This window comes from Plecotus auritus (assembly GCF_963455305.1).
Source record: "Plecotus auritus genome assembly, chromosome: 6".
In the NCBI taxonomy this organism is placed as follows: Eukaryota; Metazoa; Chordata; class Mammalia; order Chiroptera; family Vespertilionidae; genus Plecotus; species Plecotus auritus.
In genome coordinates, this window is record NC_137773.1 from 29,706,673 (window position 1) to 29,729,375 (window position 22,703).

Below are 22,703 nucleotides of genomic sequence, written 5' to 3' on the forward strand. Positions count from 1 at the left end.
TGATGTTTTTTCCTCTCTCTCCCTCTTCCTTCCTCTCTGAAATCAATAAAAATATATATATTTTAAAAAGAATGGCCCATGCTTTATCAATACACACAATAATTCATAAAGTAATACACAGAGTAATTAATAAATTTACTACATAAATTCATAAAGGTGGGTTCTGGGTGTTTAGCCAGTCTCATTTGGTTGATTATACAAATTGAACTTTCCTGGCATAAACAGAAAAAGTGGACTTGGATTTTTATAATGGTGAAATATATTGGTGAAAATATCAATCAGATTTCTTGTTATCATACATAAAATCCAGTTCATTTAAATAGCTAATAATAAATGAAGAAGTCATGAGAGTTGACTATCATATTTGTTTTACATATCTGTTTGTGTTTAATTTTGTTTTCATTTTTATCACTTTCTCATTTCAATTTTTAGATTGGATGAAGGCTAAAAAGCTATTTTAGATAATATCTTAAGCCCTGGCCAAGTAGTTCAGTTGGTTGGAGTGTTGTTCCTATAAGCTGGGGTTGCGGAATCCTGGTCAGAGTACATACAGGCAGTAGCCAGTGAGTGCATGGGTGAGTGGAAGAACAAATTGATGTTTCTCTCTCTCTCTTCCTTCATCTCTCTCTCTCTCTAAAATCAATAAATAAAGTTTAAAAAAGAGAATAACTTAAATGGAAAGTAAATTTCCTTTTTTATTTCATTATATCCTTAGAAAAAAAGTAATTCTGGGAAAAGTGCAAGTAATTAAATTCTAGTAGGATGATACTTGAGATTTCAAAATAAATATTTAGACTGTAAATCAAGCTCTTTAATAGCTCATATTGTGCCAAAAGTTCAACTAAGTGGTCCTATAGTATATTCATATAAATTTAATTGAAAATCACATGATTTAGCTTACTTGACTTATTGAACACAACATAAAACAATAATAATTCAGATAAATTCATTTTTATCTTAAGTTCTATTCTTATTGTCCTTAAGGACAAAATAATGCTTATTTCTTACAAAAGAAAGTTCAGCATAATTAATAAATGTATACAAAAATACCTAAAGACTACACTGAATAACAAAACAGAAGATAACAAAATTAAATTGTTTGTTGACAAAGGCTGTCCATGTCTGCAAAGTAAATTAAAGTGAAAATCTGATATCACCTGACAATCAGATTTGAACAGAATAACTGAAATTCAGAAAAAATTACCTGACTCTTTTGAGAGGTAGGGAGAAGCTGCAGAAAACCAAGAGAAACATACAAAAGGAAAGACAAGGAAGTATATCATGCCCTGCACATCTTGAATCCTATGAAAAGATTTACATTTTATTTAAGGTTCCGAGATTATTTTTTAAACCAAGCAATGACTTAGTTTTATTTAGTAAAAGTGATTCCAAATTATATAAGATTTACTCTTTGATGATTAGTTATAATAGAGAATAATTTTTTAAAATTATAACATTAGTGAGTACTTATGGAGTCTATACAATGCGCAAGGTAAGTAGCAATCAAATAAATAAGAAAATCTCTAGCATATATGATGCCCACAATGGGAGGTCACAATTTTGGTGTGTTAATATTTTTTGTGTATTTTTGCATAAACCCAGGTTGGGTTCTTTTTAAATTATTATTGTCTAAAGTTTTACATGTCTCCTTTTTCCCATGGAGTGTTAATATTTTAATGAAGTGCATGTTTGTGTACAATTTGGGAGAGATAAGTATGCAAAATTATATGCTCATGGTTATTCAGGGGGCATAGCCTGGTAGAATAGTCAACAAGAGGTCTAGGTAGCTATAAAAAATTTAAAACATTCTGGTCTCACAATGATAAAGGTATATGGTAAAGACAAGAGCCACAAATATATAGAAATGCAAGATTACATAAAAGCTTTAAAATGTTTCATTAAAAGACTTAATTAAGAAGTTGATTTAAACAAAATGTCTTCTTACACTACTTGAGTAATTTATAGTTATGGAAGAGTAATCACTGAAAAGGTCAAATATGGAGAAAATACATATTCAATGTTTAGTGTAAGTAGAAATGCAAACTCCAATAAATATTAATAAAAGAAAGAAACCTAACATGATAAGGGGCATGCATTGGTTTGGAACAGAGATATACATATTTAGAGAACAATACAATTTCTTAAAAGAAATGCATTGCAATGGCAATTAGGTTAGCCAAAATTAAGGAGAAGCTCACTTAACTAATACAACACTCAACTGAATACAAAACTATTCCTGCAGTTGGAATTTTCTTTCTCAGGGTCCTGAACCAAGAGGCTAGGGAATATTGGCTTCAGGAACTTGAACTCACCAGTCCCAGGGTCTCCCGTCATACACACCTCATACTGGTAGCTCTGGGACAGGGTCCCAGTACCGGTGACGTCCACCAGGTGGCCCGGAAAGTGGCCCTCAGGCACCGAGCAGCCACCCACCCAGGCCGCCCTGCTCCGCCTGCACAGCCGCACCGCGATGAACGCCAGCACCGAGAACAGGAACAGCGACGACACCGACGCCAGCGCGATCACCAGGTAGACCGTCAGCGGGTCGGCCTGCGCCTGCTCGGCCGCCGCTTCGGGCAGCGGCAGGTAGGGCTGCGAGAAGCCATCCACCAGCAGCACGTGCAGCGTGACGCTGGCAGACAGCGCGGGCTCGCCATTGTCCTTGACCAGCACCACCAGCCTGTGCTTGGCCGCGTCGCGCTCGCTCAGCAGCCGCGCCGTGCGCACCTCGCCATTGTGCGCCCACACGCCGAACAGCCCGGGCTCCGTGGCCCGCAGCAGCTGGTACGACAGCCAGGCGTTCTGGCCCGAGTCTGCGTCCACCGCCACCACCTTGCTCACCAGGTAGCCCGGCTCGGCCGCCCTGGGCACCAGCTCGGTGCAGGGCGCGGAGCCGTTCTGCAGCGGGTACAGCACGAAGGGCGCGTTGTCGTTGGCGTCCAGCACCTGCACGCGCACCAGCGCCTGGCTGCTCAGCGCGGGCGACCCGCGGTCGGTGGCGCCCACGCGGAACTCGAACGCCCGCAGGGCCTCGAAGTCCAGCGCCCTCAGGGCGAACAGGTGGCCGTTGTCCGCGTTGATGGACACCAGCGAGGCCAGGGGCAGCTGCGGGTCGTGGGGCGGCAGCAGCGAGTAGGTGACCTGGGCGTTGGCGCCCGCGTCTCTGTCTGTGGCGCTGACGCTGCCGATGTGCAGGGCGGGGCTGTTGTTCTCGCGGAGGAACAGGGTGTAGGAGGTTTGGGTGAAGGCGGGGGCGTTGTCGTTGACGTCGGAGACCAGCAGGGTTATGTTGTGCTGGGTTTTCAGCCTGGGGGTCCCCATGTCGGTGACGGTGATGGTGATGTTGTACTGGGCTCTGCTTTCTCTGTCCAGCGGGCTCTCTGTGACCAGGGTATAGAAATTCTTGTAAGTCGGTTTTAGAATGAATGGCAGATTATCTGGAATAGAGCAAATCATCTTTCCGTTGTCTCCAGAGTCTCTATCTCGAATGCGGAAGATGGAGACTATGGTCTCAGGAGCATTTTCTGGGATAGAGCTGATGAGTGAAGATATTGCCAGTTCAGGGGCGTTGTCGTTCACGTCCACCACCTCTATGACTACAGTGCCTTTTCCAGAAAGGCCCCCTCCATCCGTAGCTTCAATTTCCACTTGGTAAGATTTAATTTGTTCAAAATCCAATTTCTTTGTCAGTCGGATTTCTCCTGTGACTTCATTTATTGAGAAAGTTTGCTTAATATCATCTGATGCTTGGAACAAGCCATAGGAAACTCTTCCGAAGTTTCCAGCATCTTTATCCTTGGCTAAGACAGTAATGATTGGAGAATCTAAGGGACTGTTTTCCAGGACCTGCACCTCATATGGGGTGCGCACAAACTCAGGAGCATTATCATTAACATCCATGATCAGGATTCTCACGGTGACGCTGCCAGACCTCGGTGGAGACCCGCCATCCAGCGCCATGAGGGTTAAGCTGAACTCGGGCTGCTCCTCTCGATCCAGCGCTTTGTCCTGCACCAAATCTGGGTATTTCTTACCCTCACTTTGATTTCGAGTAAGAACGTGAAAATATGCATTAGGGCTGATAGTGTATTTTTGAAGACCATTGCTGCCCACATCCAAATCCTGAGCTAATTTCAATGGAAAAGTAGTCCCTGGCTGACTGTTTTCCAGTATTTTCAAGAGCATTTCCCTAGTCGGGAATACTGGGGAGTGGTCATTTATGTCCTGGACTAATAATTCTCCTTCAAAAAATTGCACCGGCGTATCCAGCAACAGTTGAAAATGCAATACACACGGTTCAATAGGGCCACATAGCTCTTCCCGGTCTAGTTTCTCCTTCAAAAGCAAATCTCCAGTCTGATGATCCAGCAGCAAGCGCTGCTTGTCATCGTCAGACACCACCCGGGCCGACCTGGCGGCCAACTCCCCAATTCCCAGGCCCAGGTCCTTGCTCAGGTGAGCTACAAAGGAGCCGCTTTCTGTTTCTTCCAGCACAGAATAACGAGTAGGCTCCGAGCGAGCCTGAGACAAGAACACTACCAAAATAAAGGCCATCACTTGCCTGTTTGGTGGAATTCTCTCTAGCGTCTCCATGTTGGAACCCGGGCGCTTACAGCCAGTCCCTTCAGCAACCAAAAGACTTGAGATTTCTTGCTTGGTGGAGTCCTCAAAAAGTGCTTTGAATATTAAATTCGTTTCGTATATCTTCCCCCAAACTCGTTGGTAACCCAGTACCGCTAGCAAAGCTTCTTCCGTGTGAGTTTGATTCCGTCTTGGAACAAAGGAATGCGCAAGCTTATTCATAATCTTAGCCTGCAGCGCCACCCTGCGTCTTGATTGAGAAAATATTCTCAAGTCAAAGTATATTTTGGAGGTATCCAAAAGTAATCCATTTTTGAAGTGTATAGAGCTTTTACAAAGTTGCTATGCTATTAAATTGCATAATTTATCAGGTTATGCCCATTACACTGCATGAGCTAGAATAATTGTGAGTCCAAAACAAGAGTGTATTTCGGGCTACCCACAGCCTAATCAGTGGAACTTCAAAGAACTCAATTTCCCTCCTACATAATCTAACAAGGGGAGTAAACTCTTATAAAATTACAATTAATGGAAAGTATATCTGTTTGTTTTCAAGTTTGTGAGAAATTTATGATGATGCAGAACTTTGTTAAGGTGCCCTGTACCACATAGTGTCAGGAGACTGTTTTTCAAAGGAAAGGTTCTATCCTCCTGCTCTGGTGTGCAAATAGTAATACAGTGGAAAGAGGAGGCATCTTGCTTTGTTATAGGTCCTTTCACATTACATTTAGGAGGAAGTCAAGTAGTATTAGAATCAGATTCTTAGAAATGGAGAGGAAATGAATCGAGGCTTCATAGATAAAGCAACAAGCTCAGAGGGTAATATCAAGACAAAATCAAGTGAGTAAAAATCATAGAATTTTGTTGAGAAAAACTTTAAGCTTATTTAGCTAGATAAGTATCCATGTTTTATAATGAATTTGCATCTTACCATATTCATTCTTTGTGTCCCATCTTGGTTAGGTGATTTGGGAAAAAATAAGAAGCCCAGATTTAAAGTATTTTAATCTGTGAGCAAAGGGTGCTTCAGGCCTTTTCTACTCATATATGGTGCAGAGAAGAAACTTGTTTATAAAATGGATTTCAGAACAGTGCACAGCTATTGTGATTGCCCTGATATATGAGTTTTTCATTTATAATTAGTATATTGAATGGAGTACCACTTACCTTGGCACATATGGGATTTCCCCTCCCTAAGTATCTTATAATCTACTTACTTAATGCACTTATAAATTATAATTCATGTTGAATGAATTATTTTTAAAGCCTATCAATAATCTTAGATTCTAATAGAAATTATTAGGAAAAATTATTTTGAAAGAAGTCTGGATTATAATAGTCATTCAATAAATATCAGTTGAATAAATAATCCACTCTAATGATTACATTTCTGCCTATATAAGATTATTGCCAGATCATACATTCAGCCATAAACATGTCTGAAATTAAATAGAAAATTCTGAGACATGAAGGTATAATACATGTTAAACACTGTTCAATTAAATTTACTTTGATTCTATTTCTAGTAATTACTTCCTGTAAGAGATACAGCAATGGCAGTAATATTAATACACTTTAGAAGTACTTTATATTTCATATTTAAGGCAAATCAGAGGAGATACAATAGATGTCAACATTAAGTGAAATAAAAAACACATACTGAAAAAATAAAAAATATTATTTTAGATATAAATAAAAAACAAATCTGGGAAAAGCAAAGACCAAATTGTTTATAATATAGTAACCAAGTTCTAGTTAGACAAGTTAAAGAGCTCAGAACAAATATGTGCCACTATATCCAGATATTATTCTAAGCATTTTACATGTATTAACTCATTTTTATCCCTCCAATGCCCCATGAGGTGGGCATCTTATTAGCCACATTTATAGATGAAGAGATTGAGGGCACAGGGAGTTTAAATAACCTGCTCAAACAAAATAGAGACTGACTTATAGATGCAGAGAGGAGGGGGGTGGGGCCAGGTGAAAAAGGTGAAGGGATTAAGCAAAAACAAAACAAAACTCATAAATAACCTTCTTATAGTCACACATCATGTGAAATGGCAGAGCTAGGATTCAAACTGTTACAGTATGGCTCCGAATGCATTATTTTATCTACCTAAGTGGAACTGGAGAAGTGAACAACTTTTTAGATAATTTAGATCAAACTTGAGCCTGATCTTGGGTACATAGATATCATAGGTGAAATATATTTGTATTCAAGTTTTCAATTAATATAAGAACCTTTAAAATAGCTTGTTTCCATTTAGAGATATGTACCAGCAAAGAGAGGTGCTTACAAAACTTAGGAAGGAAAACGGATAGTATTTTGTTGCTGTCATTAATTAGGTTAAAAAATTTAAGAGTGACTCCCTGTTGTCTTAAATATTGGAGAAAAAATATCTGTGGCCCTAGCCAGTTTGATTCTGGTCAGGGGCACATCCCCCGTGAGGGGTGTGCAGGAGGCAGCTGATCACTGATTCTCTCTCATCATTGATGTTTCTCTCTCTCTCTCTCCCTCTCCCTTCCTCTCTGAAATCAATAAAAATATATTTAAAAAAACATCTATGTATAGATCTTTTAAAATGGTAGTAGGGTATAAAGTTAAAATTAAGAAGGGTAGCTTGAGAAATTTGTGATGAAATCTAAGGCAAGTTTTAATAATTCTCTATAGTTACATACTAAATAAAAATATGGTATTTATATTTTTAATGTGACAAATTATTCAAATATCTAATGTCTAACTTATCCTACATCTTTAAAATCAGGAAGTGTGAGTCCTCCAATTTTGTTCTTTTCAAAATTGTTTTGGCTATTCTGAGTCCCTTGCATTTTCATATAAATTTTAGGGTCAATTTGCCAATTTTTGTCCAAAAATAAAGTTAGCTGGGATTTTGATAGAGATTGTGTTGAATCTGTTGACCAATTTAGAGTGTATCGACATTTTAACAATATTAAGTCTTCCAAACTGTGAACACTTTTCATTTACTTAGGTCTTCTTTAATTCCTTTCAGTGATGTTTTATAGTATTTAGTGTACAAATCTTGGCACTTATTTTGTTCAATTTATTCCTAACTTTTTTATTCTTTTTCATGCAACCATAAATGGAATTGTTTTCTTCATTTTGGGGTTGTCTAATGCTAGTGTACAGAAACACTAATTGATTTTGTTTATTGATCTTGTATTCTCCAACCTGGCTTATCCATTTTAGTAGTATTTGTGGATTCCTTTGAATTTTCTTTTCTTTTTTTTAAATATATTTTATTGATTTTTTACAGAGAGGAAGGGAGAGGAATAGAGAGTTAGAAACATCATGAGAGAGAAACATCAATCAGCTGCCTCCTGCACACCTCCCACTGAGGATGTGCCCGCAACCAAGGTACATGCCCTTGACCGGAATCGAACCCGGGACCTTTCAGTCCGCAGGCCAACTCTCTATCCACTGAGCCAAACCGGTTTCGGCTGAATTTTCTTTAAGCACTATTGTGTTATCTGCAAATACAATTTTACTTCTTCATTTCCAATCTGAATTATTTTACTTCTTTTTCTTGTCTAATTGCCCTGGCTAGAACTTCTAATACAATGTTAAATGGAAACAGTGAGATGGAATACCCGTGGTTTGTTCCTGATCTTAGAAAGTTTTCAGTCTTTCACCATTGAATATGAAGTCAGCTGTGGGTTTTTATAGTTGCCCTATATCAGGCTGAGTCCAAATACTATGATTCCTATTTGTTGAGTTTTTAACACGAAAAAGCATTGGATTTTGTAAAATAATTTTCTCCATTTATTGAGACAGTGGTATGGTTTTGTCCTTTCCTGTTACTACGGTGTGTTTCATTGATTGACTTTCATATGTTAAACCCAACCTCGCTTTTTTGGGACAAATCCCACTTGGTCATGGTGTATAACCCTTTTGTATGTTGCTGGAGTCAGTTAGCCAATATTTTGTTGAGGATTTTTGCCTCTATATTTATAAAGGATATATTTAGTTTTCTTTTCTTGTGTTAGCTATGTCTGATTTGGACGTCAGGGTAATACTAACTTCATTGAATGAATTGGGAACTGGTCTCTGCTCCTTTTCTTAAACAAGATGTGAAGGATTGATATTAATTCTTTAAACATTTGGTAGAATCCACCAGTGAAGCCATCTAGTCCTGGGCTTTTATTTGTGGAAAGTTTTTTGATTGCTGATTAAATCTTGTTGAATATGATGAGACATTCAGGGTGAAGAAATCCATTTCCCCAGAGATAAAGAAATTTAAGAAAAAAAAACCCTTAAAATTACAATATTTAGAGGATGTAATTTGTTATAAACCCCAATTTTTTCTATAAGTTGTTTCTCATTAAAGTCTCTCCTTGTGCATAGCCCATATAAGTTGGAGACAATGACTTCAGAAATCTGAACCCTTTGTCTCTGATATTCCTGTTAGAAACCTCTCACAATAACAGATCTGGGATTAAGTCCCAGTGGTGTTGATATCCTCAAAATGCTTAGAAAATAGCCTGTATGCAGCAGTCCATTGAAGGTTCCCTGTTCATCCTCCACATCTGAGTATCAGTGAACAGCTGAATCAAGCCAGTGAACAAGAGAACGTGTAGGCTTGGGTAGACTTCTGTGGGTGACTCAATGAATGGCAGGTAGGGCTGGGATAGGTCGTAGGCCAGGTGTAGAATTACCATGCCAAATAGAGGTGGCTTCTAGTTATCCTTAATAATAGCACCAGCTGTGTCTAGCTGTGGCTATCACATAGGAGCCTAGATATGCATGCTAAATATCAAGTACTCACTCTGAGACCTTGAATCATTGATAAAATACTCATGAGTTCTAACTCAAGTCACCATCCAGGTTAACACCTTGTTCTACTGGCACCAACTCAGTGTGCAATATAGGATTGCTTTGCAGAGGTTTTTAATTTTGTCATCCAGCATGTTGTGTGTCATACAGAACCGCCATGTGCATCACTGTCATACCTCTTAGTCAAGACCATAATTTTTCCTGTAGGTAACCCCCAAGTATGTAACCCCAATGTATCACTTCACTTTCAACTCAATTTTCCTCAAAATCAGCTTGATTATTATTAAAATCAGCTTGTTTACTCTGAAGCTTGAAAAGTAAAAAATGTTTCCATTAGCTCCCACGTCTACAGCCTTAAAAGCCACATAACAACCAGAGGATGACATTCCCTGAGATTTTTGCCTCATAGAGCCACCCAAGGGAAACTGGGATCCAGCTCAAACAAATCAATAGGTGTTCATCCAGGACTTCTACCTGAGCTAGGTTTCTTAATGAAGGCTTGAATTTGTAGAGTCGGGGGCTCTTCTTCCCTTCCACAAGACTACCAAAACCAGGTCTGAGGGAAACCTCCAATAGGAGATTAATTCTCAATAAAATATCAGCAAGCATGTGAGAAAGACTAACAGCTGAAAAATTGACTCAACAGATAAAAGAATGTATAAATAAAATATAGAGATTCAGAACAATATAGAAAGAAGTTAAAAGTAAAAGATATAATTTCCTCAAACAAAAAAAAGAAATAGTAATTGTGGGGGAGAAAACATATTTTTGTGAAAACTTGCCAAATGGAAATTGTGAAAAAGAAAACTACAGTTACTTAAACAAAAGAAAATTCAGTATATTGGGTAAATCTCAAGTCAGGACCTAGCAAGTCTCAGAACATCAAGAATAGATTTAAAAATATAAAAGAGAGTTAAGAACTTTACAGATAAAGAATAAGAACTAGACTGATATCACTTTTCATCAATGGTGTTAAATACCAAAAGAAGAGAAGGAAAATTACTTTAAAAATCCTTGATCAACCTAACTGTTGGAAAAGATTATGAGTATTAAATATAAAAATTACTCTGAATTATGACTATAGATTTCCAGCTTTAAAACATATAACAATCTACTCCAAGAAGCAAACGATTCCCAGAATAAAGTAGTGGAATGCGTAGAATCATTTTCATATTTTAAAAAGTCCTCATTTGTAAGGAAGCCATAATTAATGATTAAGAAAGATTTATAAAAAGTGTAAGTTACTTCATTAGTCTTAATGAGTGATGTTTTAATATAGTTCAGTCTTTTAACAATCTATATAAAAGTTTAAACTTCATTTACATCTCTTTGTTTTTCAGTGTTGAAAGCTAGCTTGTGAATGTCAAGAAAATGTTTAAATTATTTATGAATAGATGTTTTCAGAGAGGTAAAAAAGCAAGTGAACACTATCTAGAATTATATTTTGAAAACAAATGATAGGTGATTTTAAAGTTTATTCAAAGCCTTCAGTATCTTGCAAATTTCACTTAATTTTGATACCGTTAAGACTAAACAAAGTTCAATAGAATAAACAATTAGAGGCCAGGAATATACCATATTGGCCAAAAAGGGATCATCCCCTATAGTTTCCACAAGTGAATACTTCCCTGGCTCAGACACTACCTAGAACCCAGTCAAGTAAAGAGAAGCCTTAATCAAAAGTATGTGCCTTTTTCTTCTCCATGAAAATTCAGCTAAGTATGAAAAGGAGAAGAGCCAGATTTAAACATCTCTATAAAATACTTAATGAATAAAAAAAATAAAATACTTAATGAATGAAAGGAAATATTCTCTTTCCTCTGATTATTAAGAATTCATGTATTTAATTTTCAGTTATACAAATTGACAGTATTTATAAACCATATTTTAATGAGTGAAGCCATGTCAATCTTAAATTCTTTTCCTCTTTCCAGAATATTGAAAATCTTTGAGAAACTTTAGTTCCCTTTCTTGGAAAGTTCTAGCTTCTGGGTGAGAAAATGCTTTATAAGGAGAATACTTATGTTTTCCCAATTAACTTCTCTAATTGGAGTCTCAATATTTTATTATTTAAAGAAAGTTTTTCTATAGTACTCCAAATAGCCACGAAATTTGGTGTTTTGGTTGCTTCCAGATTTTATTCATAGTTTAGCTATTCAGACTTTCACAGTGATTTTGCTCTCTCTTTTTGTCCTACTCTTGTACATCTTATTTTAATTACACTATAGGAGGCAGAATGCTGATGCAGATGGACAGTGTTTAACCCCGGAAGGACCATACATAATCTTAAATCATGTCAGATTGAGATCTGAAAGAGGGAAGTAAGACAGGAAGTAAAGAAAGGGTTCCCTTATATGTTACCATATAAATTCCAAGTAGATATTACTTTTTTTAAAAGTAGGGTTGAATGGGATACCAATTTTACCATGAATCATTTGTAGATCATGTATACAAGTACTATCTGGACATTTTTAAAAGGACCCTAAGGTCGGTAACATTTATATCTTAGAATTTACTAACCAAATTGTCATCCCACAAGATGCCTTCCTAAACAATGTTTTCATATCAAATGGAAAAGCACAATCAGTTGTTCGAAATGCCTTATGTTTAGTTTTTCCTAACTCGTGAATACACTTTAGGCAAACCTAAGAGTAATTTGCCCATTAGCCTATATTTTGTCCACTTAGAGCCAATATAAGCATATACAACATTGAAATATTAATTGCAAATGTAAAAACAAAACGAATTAAATGTATCACTTTCTTTTAGGTACTATAGCCCTAAAAACATACTGTGCCTTAAAGATGGAACATCTGAAAGAAAACACATTCTTATCTATCCACAAACTTCCTGAACCATAGAAAAGCTGCTTTATGAAGATTATAAGGAACATTATCTCACTTGCTATGAATATAAAATTTGAAATGAGTTACTTAAAATAAACCTATTTGAAGTCAACATTAAAACATAATGAATTTATTTTTACTCACCTATTAGAAAAAGAAAAAGAGGCATTAAGACAACACTGGTAAGAAAGAAAACAGATAAGCATATGCAAGGATTAACTAACTTGATAGAAACTAAAATCAATATATAAACAAAATGATTGTCAACTAAAGATTCTTGATTTTGAAAGAAAGTATCCATAGCCAAATAACTATTTTTTATTCTTCTATTAATGAAACCTAAGCTATTCCCCCAATTGCAGTTTTGCACTACTCTTGCTCAATGTCTTGAACCAGACTATTGGGGAAAATGGGTTTGAGGAACTTGAACTCGCTGGTCCCTGTGCCTCCCATCAGACACACCTCATACTGGTAGCTCTGGGACAGGGTCCCAGTACCGGTGACGTCCACCAGGTGGCCAGAAAGGTGGCCCTCAGGCACCGAGCAGCCACCCACCCAGGCCGCCCTGCTCCGCCTGCACAGCCGCACCGCGATGAACGCCAGCACCGAGAACAGGAACAGCGACGACACCGACGCCAACGCGATCACCAGGTAGACCGTCAGCGGGTCGGCCTGCGCCTGCTCGGCCGCCGCTTCGGGCAGCGGCAGGTAGGGCTGCGAGAAGCCATCCACCAGCAGCACGTGCAGCGTGACGCTGGCAGACAGCGCGGGCTCGCCATTGTCCTTGACCAGCACCACCAGCCTGTGCTTGGCCGCGTCGCGCTCGCTCAGCAGCCGCGCCGTGCGCACCTCGCCATTGTGCGCCCACACGCCGAACAGCCCGGGCTCCGTGGCCCGCAGCAGCTGGTACGACAGCCAGGCGTTCTGGCCCGAGTCTGCGTCCACCGCCACCACCTTGCTCACCAGGTAGCCCGGCTCGGCCGCCCTGGGCACCAGCTCGGTGCAGGGCGCGGAGCCGTTCTGCAGCGGGTACAGCACGAAGGGCGCGTTGTCGTTGGCGTCCAGCACCTGCACGCGCACCAGCGCCTGGCTGCTCAGCGCGGGCGACCCGCGGTCGGTGGCGCCCACGCGGAACTCGAACGCCCGCAGAGCCTCGAAGTCCAGCGCCCTCAGGGCGAACAGGTGGCCGTTGTCCGCGTTGATGGACACCAGCGAGGCCAGGGGCAGCTGCGGGTCGTGGGGCGGCAGCAGCGAGTACGTGACCTGGGCGTTGGCGCCCGCGTCTCTGTCTGTGGCGCTGACGCTGCCGATGTGCAGGGCGGGGCTGTTGTTCTCGCGGAGGAACAGGGTGTAGGAGGTTTGGGTGAAGGCGGGGGCGTTGTCGTTGACGTCGGAGACCAGCAGGGTTATGTTGTGCTGGGTTTTCAGCCTGGGGGTCCCCATGTCGGTGACGGTGATGGTGATGTTGTACTCGGCCTGGCTCTCTCTGTCCAGGGCTCCTTCGGACACTAGGGTGTAAAAGTTTTCTACAGATGGTTTTAGGACAAAGGGGAGATTGTTCTGGATGGAACACATCATTCTCCCATTGTCTCCAGAGTCTGGATCGGAAACACTGAAAATGGCCACCACCGTCTCTGGCGAGTTTTCCGGAATGGGGCTGGTAATTGACGACAAGGTCAGCTCTGGTGGGTTGTCATTGACATCAACTACCTGAACTATTACTGTTGACTTTCCTGTAAGGCCTCCACCATCCTTGGCTTCTATGTCAACCTCATAACTATTAATTGCCTCGAAATTCAAATATTTGATTAGTTGGATATCACCAGTAATTGGATTTAGTTGAAAGGTTTTGGAAATTTCTTCAGAAGCATGAGCAAATGAGTGTGCTATTGTCCCAAAAGTTCCTGTATCTAAATCAGAAGCTGAGACAGTGACAATAACAGAGTTAACGGGGCTGTTCTCTAGGACTTCAACCTCATAGAGCGACTGTGTAAATTCTGGGGCGTTGTCATTTATGTCTAAGACCAGGATGTGGAGCGGAACGTGGCCAGACCTGGGTGGCGACCCGCCATCCAGCGCTGTGAGCGTTAAACTGAACTGCGGCTGCTCCTCACGGTCCAGCGCTTTGTCCAGCACCAATTCTGGGTACCTCCTTCCATCCCTACGACTGTTTGTGAGGATGTGGAAATGAGGATTAGGAGTGATGGTGTAGTTTTGGAGACTGTTTCTTCCCACATCCAAGTCCTCAGCATTTCCCAGTGGAATTATTGTTCCCGGTGGAGTGCTTTCTAGGATTTTCAGCTGCATTTCATTTTCAAAGAATACTGGAGAATGGTCATTTACATCTATGATCTGGAGCTCATTTGGAATAAACTGCAACGGGTTTTGCAGTAAAATCTGAAAATGCAGTATACATGGCTCTGTGGGGCCGCATAGCTCCTCCCGGTCCAATTTCTCGTGCAGGAGCAAATCACCGGTCTGATGGTTGAGCTGAATAGGCTGTCTGTTCCCTTTAGACACAACTTGGGCCCCCCTCACGGCCAGTTCCCCTACACTCAGCCCCAAATCCTTTGCTAGGTTGGTTATTAAAAAGCCCCTCTCTTTCTCCTCAGCCACAGAGTAGCGTCTGGATTCGGACCCAGCCAGAAACCCACCAAGAAAAACAAAGAGAAACAGGACTTGCCTTTGTCTAAGAAATCGCTCCCCTCCGGCCTCCATTTCATTTTCTGCCATGTTCTTCCGAGAAATATTGCCAAGCTGAGCCTCCGACAGCGCTGGGAAATGCAAAGTCTTTTGTCTCCAACCTTTGGAGAAGATCTAGCAAATAATCCCTTCCAGGGCTCAGATTTGCTTGCTTTAAATCTGTCCAAGCTCACAACTCCTGGTGTAGGGTACCGGATCGGTGCGTTACGGAGTAACGTAGTGCCTGTGGTTTAATTCTCCTTCTTAGTAAACAGCGCCACCATGCGTTCGCTCGCAGTTTCTAACTCTTGGAGAAGATGCTTTGGGGGCTTCTGTTGTTTTGATCTTTTAAATTGCTTATTCCCCTTCCTAAAACCAGTTGACGCTACTGGAGGAGTTTCCTGTGTTACGTGAGTTAAAAAAAACACAACCTAGGGAAATTAAATGCTCCTTTATTTAAAGACGATACTGTTATTGGCAGAGTCCTCATTTATATGATTTTGCGGAAGTGGACACTTGCTAGGGCTACCACCCCTGTCTGTAATTATTAAACAAATTTGAAAAGATTTTGCTCTACATTATAACATGCTTCACTATCATATTTGTGTTTTTCTTTATTTTTCAACTTTTGTAAAATGTACACGAGTTGCTTTTATAGTAAGAAAAAATATTATGAAAAGATGAACTCATGCATAGAAAGTTCTAATAGATGGTGTCAGTGGGTATATCCAGAGACCACAAATGCCTCATTCCTTCCACATTTTAACATTCACTCGAGGAATACAGAGCTTTCTCCTTTTTATTTCACAGCAATTTTACCATTATTGGTTTCATCAGTAAAACCGTATCTCATCTGTGGAAACAGATACCTGTTAAGTTTATAGAAGTTGGGCATGTAGCGGTAACAAGGCAGACATTACACAGTTTTCCACCTAATGGGGTGAAAACTTGGACAGATGTTCAAACGTGTGAAAAATGCTATATAGGAAATTTACTGAGTGAACTTGAAAGTATGGGTAGGGAGACCTAATTTTAATGGGGGGCAGGGTTTGAGAAAAAGTTCCCAAAGATGTGCCATTTAATGGAACATGAATGATGAGAAGTTTGCCAGGCTACGACACAAAATGGGAAGATTCTGCATATGAACAACTGATATGTAAAGGCCCTAGGACAGTAAAGCATAGCTATTCTAGACAACGAAGGAAGATCAGTGTACCCAAAATTACTGTCCCAAAAATAAGTGGGAAGAGAAGGCTGGAGAGGTAGACTGGGGCCAAATAATGGGTGCTTGGATTTTATTCTAAGAATAAAAGGAAGCTAGTGCAATGTTTCAGGCAGGGAAATGAACAACACAAATATCATGTGCTCGATCTAGCTCCTTCACAATTATCAGGAATATTACACAAAGGCTTATCTATTAAGTTTAGTCTTAATATTAGTGATATATAAAATAACAGCAATTATACATCTATATGTATAATCTTATTTGATTATAACTGCAAGCTATTGACATAGCTGTTATTAGTAGTTTGGGGGGACAGAAATTATGTGACTTATCCAAGATCCTCAGGTAATAAGTTGGTTAATCAGAGACTTTGGATACCAAGATGGTGCTCCACACCACTAATAATCTCAAAATAAGATCTTTCACATTCATCTTATAATTTTAACAGTATAGCTCAAGCATCAAATGATATAAACATTTTAAGGTAGGCAGAAGAACATTAAAAATTAAAATTTTATTTTAATGTCCAGATCAAAAATTGAACTGCAAGAAATAGAGAAAGGTGGATGAATCCAACTTTTAAATTATAAAATACAAAATACAGTTTCCCCATTGGTATTCCTTAAGCTGAGGGTAGAAGAGGAGAGTCAAATTAAGCAGGAAATGAAAAGGAAAAATATGTTGAAGGAAAGAGACACCAAAAACTGATAACTGCATTGTGTTCAAATAACAGTGATCACTTCAATTAATAACCTATATATTACATATAAATTCATTATGCATCAGAGAGCACTTAATTCCAGCAAAAGTTTGTCCTGTGAGTATTTAAATATTAATATATATCACAGGTGAAAAAAAGACACTTCTTTCTTTCAATCAGTCATTCAAACATTTTATTAAGAACCTATCATCTTCAAGTCATTGTGCTAATCATGCAATAAATGGGGAGCGGTTGAGAAACATAATTCAAGCACCTAAAAAGAAAGAAGCATTGAAAAGTAGGAAATTGAAAGAGGAAAAGAGAAGTAGTGCATGCAAATAAAAATGGAATGAGCAGACAGACCAAGATAAATATTTCCGCATGAGCCTATTTCCAATTGAATCAGAAATGCTCCAGAAATTTTTTAAAAAATGCAATGTTAAACTACATTCAAAGTTTCTAAAATTTGGTCAAGGACAAAGACACATATTCCCTCAAATCTTAAAAAAAAAACCAAAAACTCTGCTTATTTCAATTCCTCCTTTTAAAAATCTGTTTTAATTATTAAAAACTTTCTATTTAAAATTCAAGAGTTTTGATAAGTACAATTAAATTCTGTGTACTGGCCTTGTAAACTGCAGCTTTGCTAAATGTACTCATTAACTGTACCTTTTTTTTGAGAATTATTTTATAGTTTTCCACATACATAATCAGATCATCAGCAAATATAGTTTTACTTCTTTATATCTCCCCCAAACTTTTTTTTTAAATGGAAAGCTTGAAGAATTAGTATGTCTTTGAAAATGACTGGACATGTGCTATGCATTTCACTACAGTTTGGAATATTAGTGGTTGATTTATTGAATACTTTTTTAAAAGCATATTTTATTGATTTTTTACAAAGAGGAAGGGAGAGGAAGAGAGAGTTAGAAACATCTATGAGAGAGAAACATCAATCAGCTGCCTCCTGCACACCCCCCACTGGGGATGTGCCTGCAACCAAGGTACATGCCCTTGACTGGAATGGAACCTGGGACCCTTGAGTCCGCAGGCCTATGCTCTATCCACTGAGCCAAACCAGTTAGGGCATATTGAATACTCTTAATGTGAATGGTTTGTGGAATACAACAATCAAAGTTATCACATCTTTAAAGAATCACAACTTCCATGTGTGGCCACTTTGTGATAGTATATATTTAGAAAAATGTGACAGAGTACTTTGTTTTTCATGAATATACCTATATTAATGGCTTTAGCCAATGTGACTTCACAAGATAAAACTTACACTAGCCTAAGAAAATAGAAAACAAATATTCTGGGATTAAAAAAAAAAAAGCCTGTGGGAATAGCAAACATTAAAAAATGTAGGACTGTGCCAAAACCGGTTTGGCTCAGTGGATAGAGCGTCGGCCTGCGGACTGAAGTCCCGGGTTCGATTCCGATCAAGGGCATGTACCTTGGTTGCGGGCACGTCCCCAGTGGGGGGTGTGCAGGAGGCAGCTGATCGATGTTTCTAACTCTCTATCTCTCTCCCTTCCTCTCTGTGAAATATTAATAAAATATATTTTTTAAAAAAAAAGTAGGACTGCAAAATTACTTAGGCCCTGGGGAAAGGGGGTATAGAAAAAGATGCTTTAACTTAAAAATTCAGACTTTTGGGAAAACAAAATTTACTTTCACATTTTAAGTGGAATTAAGGTACAGGGAGACTAACAGCCAATGAGAATACAAAGAAAATTAGCATTCATTATACCACAAAGCAACACATTTAGAAACACCAGTATCATGCACTGAATTGAAATGCGATATTTACATTTCAAATAAAAAGAAACAACCTCAATGGGCAAAGCAGTAAAAAGGGATTTTTCACAAATTAACTGAGACTAGAGTCAGTAGACCCCTACTAATTCTTAACTGAACTCAGAGCTATTCCTGAAACTGGGGTTTGCCTCACTAGCCCTCTCCTCACCTTGAGCAAGGAAGTTGGGAAGAATGGGTTTGAGGAACTTGAACTCGCTGGTCCCTGAGCCTCCCATCAGACACACCTCATACTGGTAGCTCTGGGACAGGGTCCCAGTACCGCTGACGTCCACCAGGTGGCCCGGAAAGTGGCCCTCAGGCACCGAGCAGCCACCCACCCAGGCCGCCCTGCTCCGCCTGCACAGCCGCACCGCGATGAACGCCAGCACCGAGAACAGGAACAGCGACGACACCGACGCCAACGCGATCACCAGGTAGACCGTCAGCGGGTCGGCCTGCGCCTGCTCGGCCGCCGCTTCGGGCAGCGGCAGGTAGGGCTGCGAGAAGCCATCCACCAGCAGCACGTGCAGCGTGACGCTGGCAGACAGCGCGGGCTCGCCATTGTCCTTGACCAGCACCACCAGCCTGTGCTTGGCCGCGTCGCGCTCGCTCAGCAGCCGCGCCGTGCGCACCTCGCCATTGTGCGCCCACACGCCGAACAGCCCGGGCTCCGTGGCCCGCAGCAGCTGGTACGACAGCCAGGCGTTCTGGCCCGAGTCTGCGTCCACCGCCACCACCTTGCTCACCAGGTAGCCCGGCTCGGCCGCCCTGGGCACCAGCTCGGTGCAGGGCGCGGAGCCGTTCTGCAGCGGGTACAGCACGAAGGGCGCGTTGTCGTTGGCGTCCAGCACCTGCACGCGCACCAGCGCCTGGCTGCTCAGCGCGGGCGACCCGCGGTCGGTGGCGCCCACGCGGAACTCGAACGCCCGCAGAGCCTCGAAGTCCAGCGCCCTCAGGGCGAACAGGTGGCCGTTGTCCGCGTTGATGGACACCAGCGAGGCCAGGGGCAGCTGCGGGTCGTGGGGCGGCAGCAGCGAGTAGGTGACCTGGGCGTTGGCGCCCGCGTCTCTGTCTGTGGCGCTGACGCTGCCGATGTGCAGGGCGGGGCTGTTGTTCTCGCGGAGGAACAGGGTGTAGGAGGTTTGGGTGAAGGCGGGGGCGTTGTCGTTGACGTCGGAGACCAGCAGGGTTATGTTGTGCTGGGTTTTCAGCCTGGGGGTCCCCATGTCGGTGACGGTGATGGTGATGTTGTACTCAGATCTCATCTCTCGGTCCAGGGCTGTGTTTGTCACTATTGTGTAAAAATTCTCAACGGAGGGCTTTAGGAAGAACGGAAGGTGATCCTGGATGGAGCAAACCATCCTTCCATTGTCTCCCGAGTCAGGATCTGAAACACTGAAGACAGCAATTACCGTCTCCTGCAAGTTTTCTGGGATTTCATTGATAAGCGTTGACATGGTCAGTTCCGGAGGGTTGTCATTCAAATCCATCACGTGGACAAGCACCACACAACTTCCAGAAAGACCCCCACCATCGATCGCCTGAATAGTTAATGTATAAGTCTGAATGGATTCAAAATCCAGTTTCTGTGTTAAAAGGAGTTCTCCCGATTTTGCATTTATTCGAAAAGTTTTGCGAATATCTTCGGAAGCCTGGGAGAAGACGTAAGATATTTCTCCATTGGCTCCAATGTCTAAATCTCTAGCCGAGACCATAGCAACCTGGGATCCAATGGGGCTGTTTTCCAGAACCTGAACTTCATAGAGCAACTGTGCAAATTCCGGGGCATTATCATTGATGTCCAAGACTTCAATGCGGACCAGGGCGGTGCCAGACCGGGGTGGCGTCCCGCCATCCAGCGCAGTTAGAGTTAACAGGATCTCAGACTGTTCCTCGCGGTCCAGCGCTTTGTCCAGCACCAGCTGTGGTAATATCATGCCGTCGGAACTGTTTTGTAATTTAAGATGGAAGTGGGAATTGGGGCTGACTGTGTAACTTTGGAGACTGTTGCTTCCCACATCTAAATCCTGGGCACATTCTATTAAGAAAGCAGTCCCGGGAGTGATACTTTCTGGGATTTTCAAGATTATTTCTTTGTCTAGGAAAACCGGGGAGTGATCATTTATATCCCTAACCCGTAGCTCAGCCTGAAAAAACTGCAAAGGATTTTCCAGTAACACCTGGAAAGGTAGCACACAGGGCTCGGTAGGGCCGCACAGCTCCTCCCGGTCCAGCTTCTCATTTAACAACAAATCCCCGGTCTGCCTATCCAAGTGCAAACGCATTTTTTTCCCTTTGGAAACGACGCGGGCCCCTCGCGCAGCCAGCTCATCTACCTCCAATCCCAGGTCTTTTAACACATTGGCCACAAAGGAGCCACTCTCCATTTCCTCGGCCACTGAATAATGCCTAGGTGCGGAACCAGCCTGAGCTATGCCCAGCAAAACAAAGAACATCAAGACTTGCCTTTGTTTCAGAAAGCGCTCCCTTCCTTCTCTGGCCTCCATCTCCTTCTGCTCTCCCAGCAAACCTGACCCAGCTCTGGCTCGCGTGGTTGCGGACTCCCAGTATGTCCCAGCTACTGGGATAAGTGGAGACGCCTAGGGCCCGGATTTCCTGGATCCAGAGCCCTAGAAAGCCTCCCCTTCCTGATTGATTCTTTAGCAGAGCATCTGGCTTAAAGGAGGGCAGACTGGTCGCCGTCTTCCTTCTACTTCTAATGCTGCAGCGCCACCCCGCGTCCTTTCCGAGTATGTACTGTCTCCAAAACATTAAAATCCCAATCCTTTTTTTCACACTGATGACAATCTAAATGGAATACTTTCAAGTGGTATCTTTCAACATACCGAAGTCTTACCTCGTTTCGCAAGGCTTTTTCATTGCACCCACAACGACATGGCAAACATAGACAACTTTCCATTCCAATTTCCTCACAGATTCAAGCAGTTATTTTTAAACTGGGGCGGGAGGGGGGATGGATTTCTGAAACTGGAAGGGAGTAATTTCAGTCCTAGGATGAAAAAAGGCTTTGACTAGTCAGTCCCCAGTTTTTATTCAGAGTTCCAGCATGCGCACATCTCAGTGGGGGCTAGGTTACCATCCTTATACTTAAGCCAACAGAAAAATACAGAGACCCAGGTAAAGCACAGAATTCACATAAGAACATTCTCATGGACACTGAGATATTCTTTTTACTCATATTTCTCTCCTGCACTCTCCCGCTTCACATTTTCCTGAGATTTGGTGCATTTGATCCACATGAAATTCTCCTGGCGTAGCTGGGTAATTCTTCTTATGAATGTATCAATATTTTTATTTCCTTTCTAACAGATAAGAGTGTTAATTTATATAACTTCAATTATTGCATCAAGCAACATTAATCATTACATAATGTCAAATACCAAGTAAATATTGAAAATTTTTCCAATTATCTTTTTGTATGTTTTTTAAATATATGTGATCAAGAGAAATGAGTTCTCAATTTTAAAAAAAGCCATGGAGGAAACAAATGCATATTGTTTAGTGAAATAAGCCAGTCTGAAAAGGCTACCTATGCTATTATTGCACGCACCCGACATTTTGGAAAAGTACAGGCATGTTAAGAAGGTTAGTTTTTACATTTAACCAAGCATATCATTATTTAGTTATGATAGGTTCTCTGAATTAAAACAGTTATGGTGAATTTGGGGATAGCACAAAGGAGAGGAAAGTTTGAGTCATAGGTGTTCTCACAATTCATAAGTTTTCATTCTTCTTTCCATTTCAAAGCTATTCATACATCTAGAAATAAACGAAAGTTTCTCCAGAGATGACTGAACCAGTGCTGATTTTTTTTTGTCAGTGGTTTCCAGATTTCAATGCATTATATCCACTGTTATTTTCTTTTCTTTTAAATCCTCACCCAAGGATATTTTTTCCATTGATTTTCAGACAGTGGAAAGGAGGGAAGAGGGGGGGGGAGAGAGAAATATCGATGTGAGAGAGACACATTTCCTTTGGTTGCTCTGGCATGCACCCCAACTGAGGCCAAGAATTCAACCCTCCAATGGTCTTCAGCTCACAATCTAACTTTAC

The 22,703-nt window shown here is 41.1% G+C and overlaps 3 protein-coding genes across 3 annotated transcripts in view; all 3 read right to left on the bottom strand.

Annotated features, from left to right (window-relative positions):
• LOC308250372 (protocadherin gamma-C4) overlaps window positions 1-22,703 on the bottom strand; it is a gene marked incomplete at its 5' end in the record, with an annotated part of 563,663 nt that overhangs the window by 304,074 nt on the left and 236,886 nt on the right. The window lies entirely within an intron of this gene.
• On the bottom strand, window positions 1,008-21,240 carry LOC308250559 (uncharacterized protein). Its single transcript, XM_080673265.1, has 2 exons — window positions 18,750-21,240; window positions 1,008-4,909 (listed from the first exon to the last, which is right to left on the bottom strand). Exons 1-2 carry the CDS (start codon window positions 21,134-21,136, stop codon window positions 2,215-2,217), a joined length of 5,082 nt encoding a protein of 1,693 aa, XP_080529391.1. The 5' UTR covers window positions 21,137-21,240; the 3' UTR covers window positions 1,008-2,214.
• LOC308250383 (protocadherin beta-3) lies at window positions 12,505-14,961 on the bottom strand. Its single transcript, XM_080672957.1, has one exon. It carries the CDS (start codon window positions 14,953-14,955, stop codon window positions 12,592-12,594), a length of 2,364 nt encoding a protein of 787 aa, XP_080529083.1. The 5' UTR covers window positions 14,956-14,961; the 3' UTR covers window positions 12,505-12,591.

What these genes read in the sequence shown, in the direction of transcription:
- LOC308250383 (XM_080672957.1), bottom strand. Translation starts at nt 14,955, where the DNA reads ATGGCAGAAAATGAAATGGAGGCCGGAGGGGAGCGATTTCTTAGACAA.
- LOC308250559 (XM_080673265.1), bottom strand. Translation starts at nt 21,136, where the DNA reads ATGGAGGCCAGAGAAGGAAGGGAGCGCTTTCTGAAACAAAGGCAAGTC. An exon ending in AGTTTCAGGAATAGCTCTGA is followed by an intron (nt 4,910 to 18,749) that starts GTTCAGTTAAGA and finishes ACTTTGTAAAAG; the next exon opens with CTCTATACACTTCAAAAATG.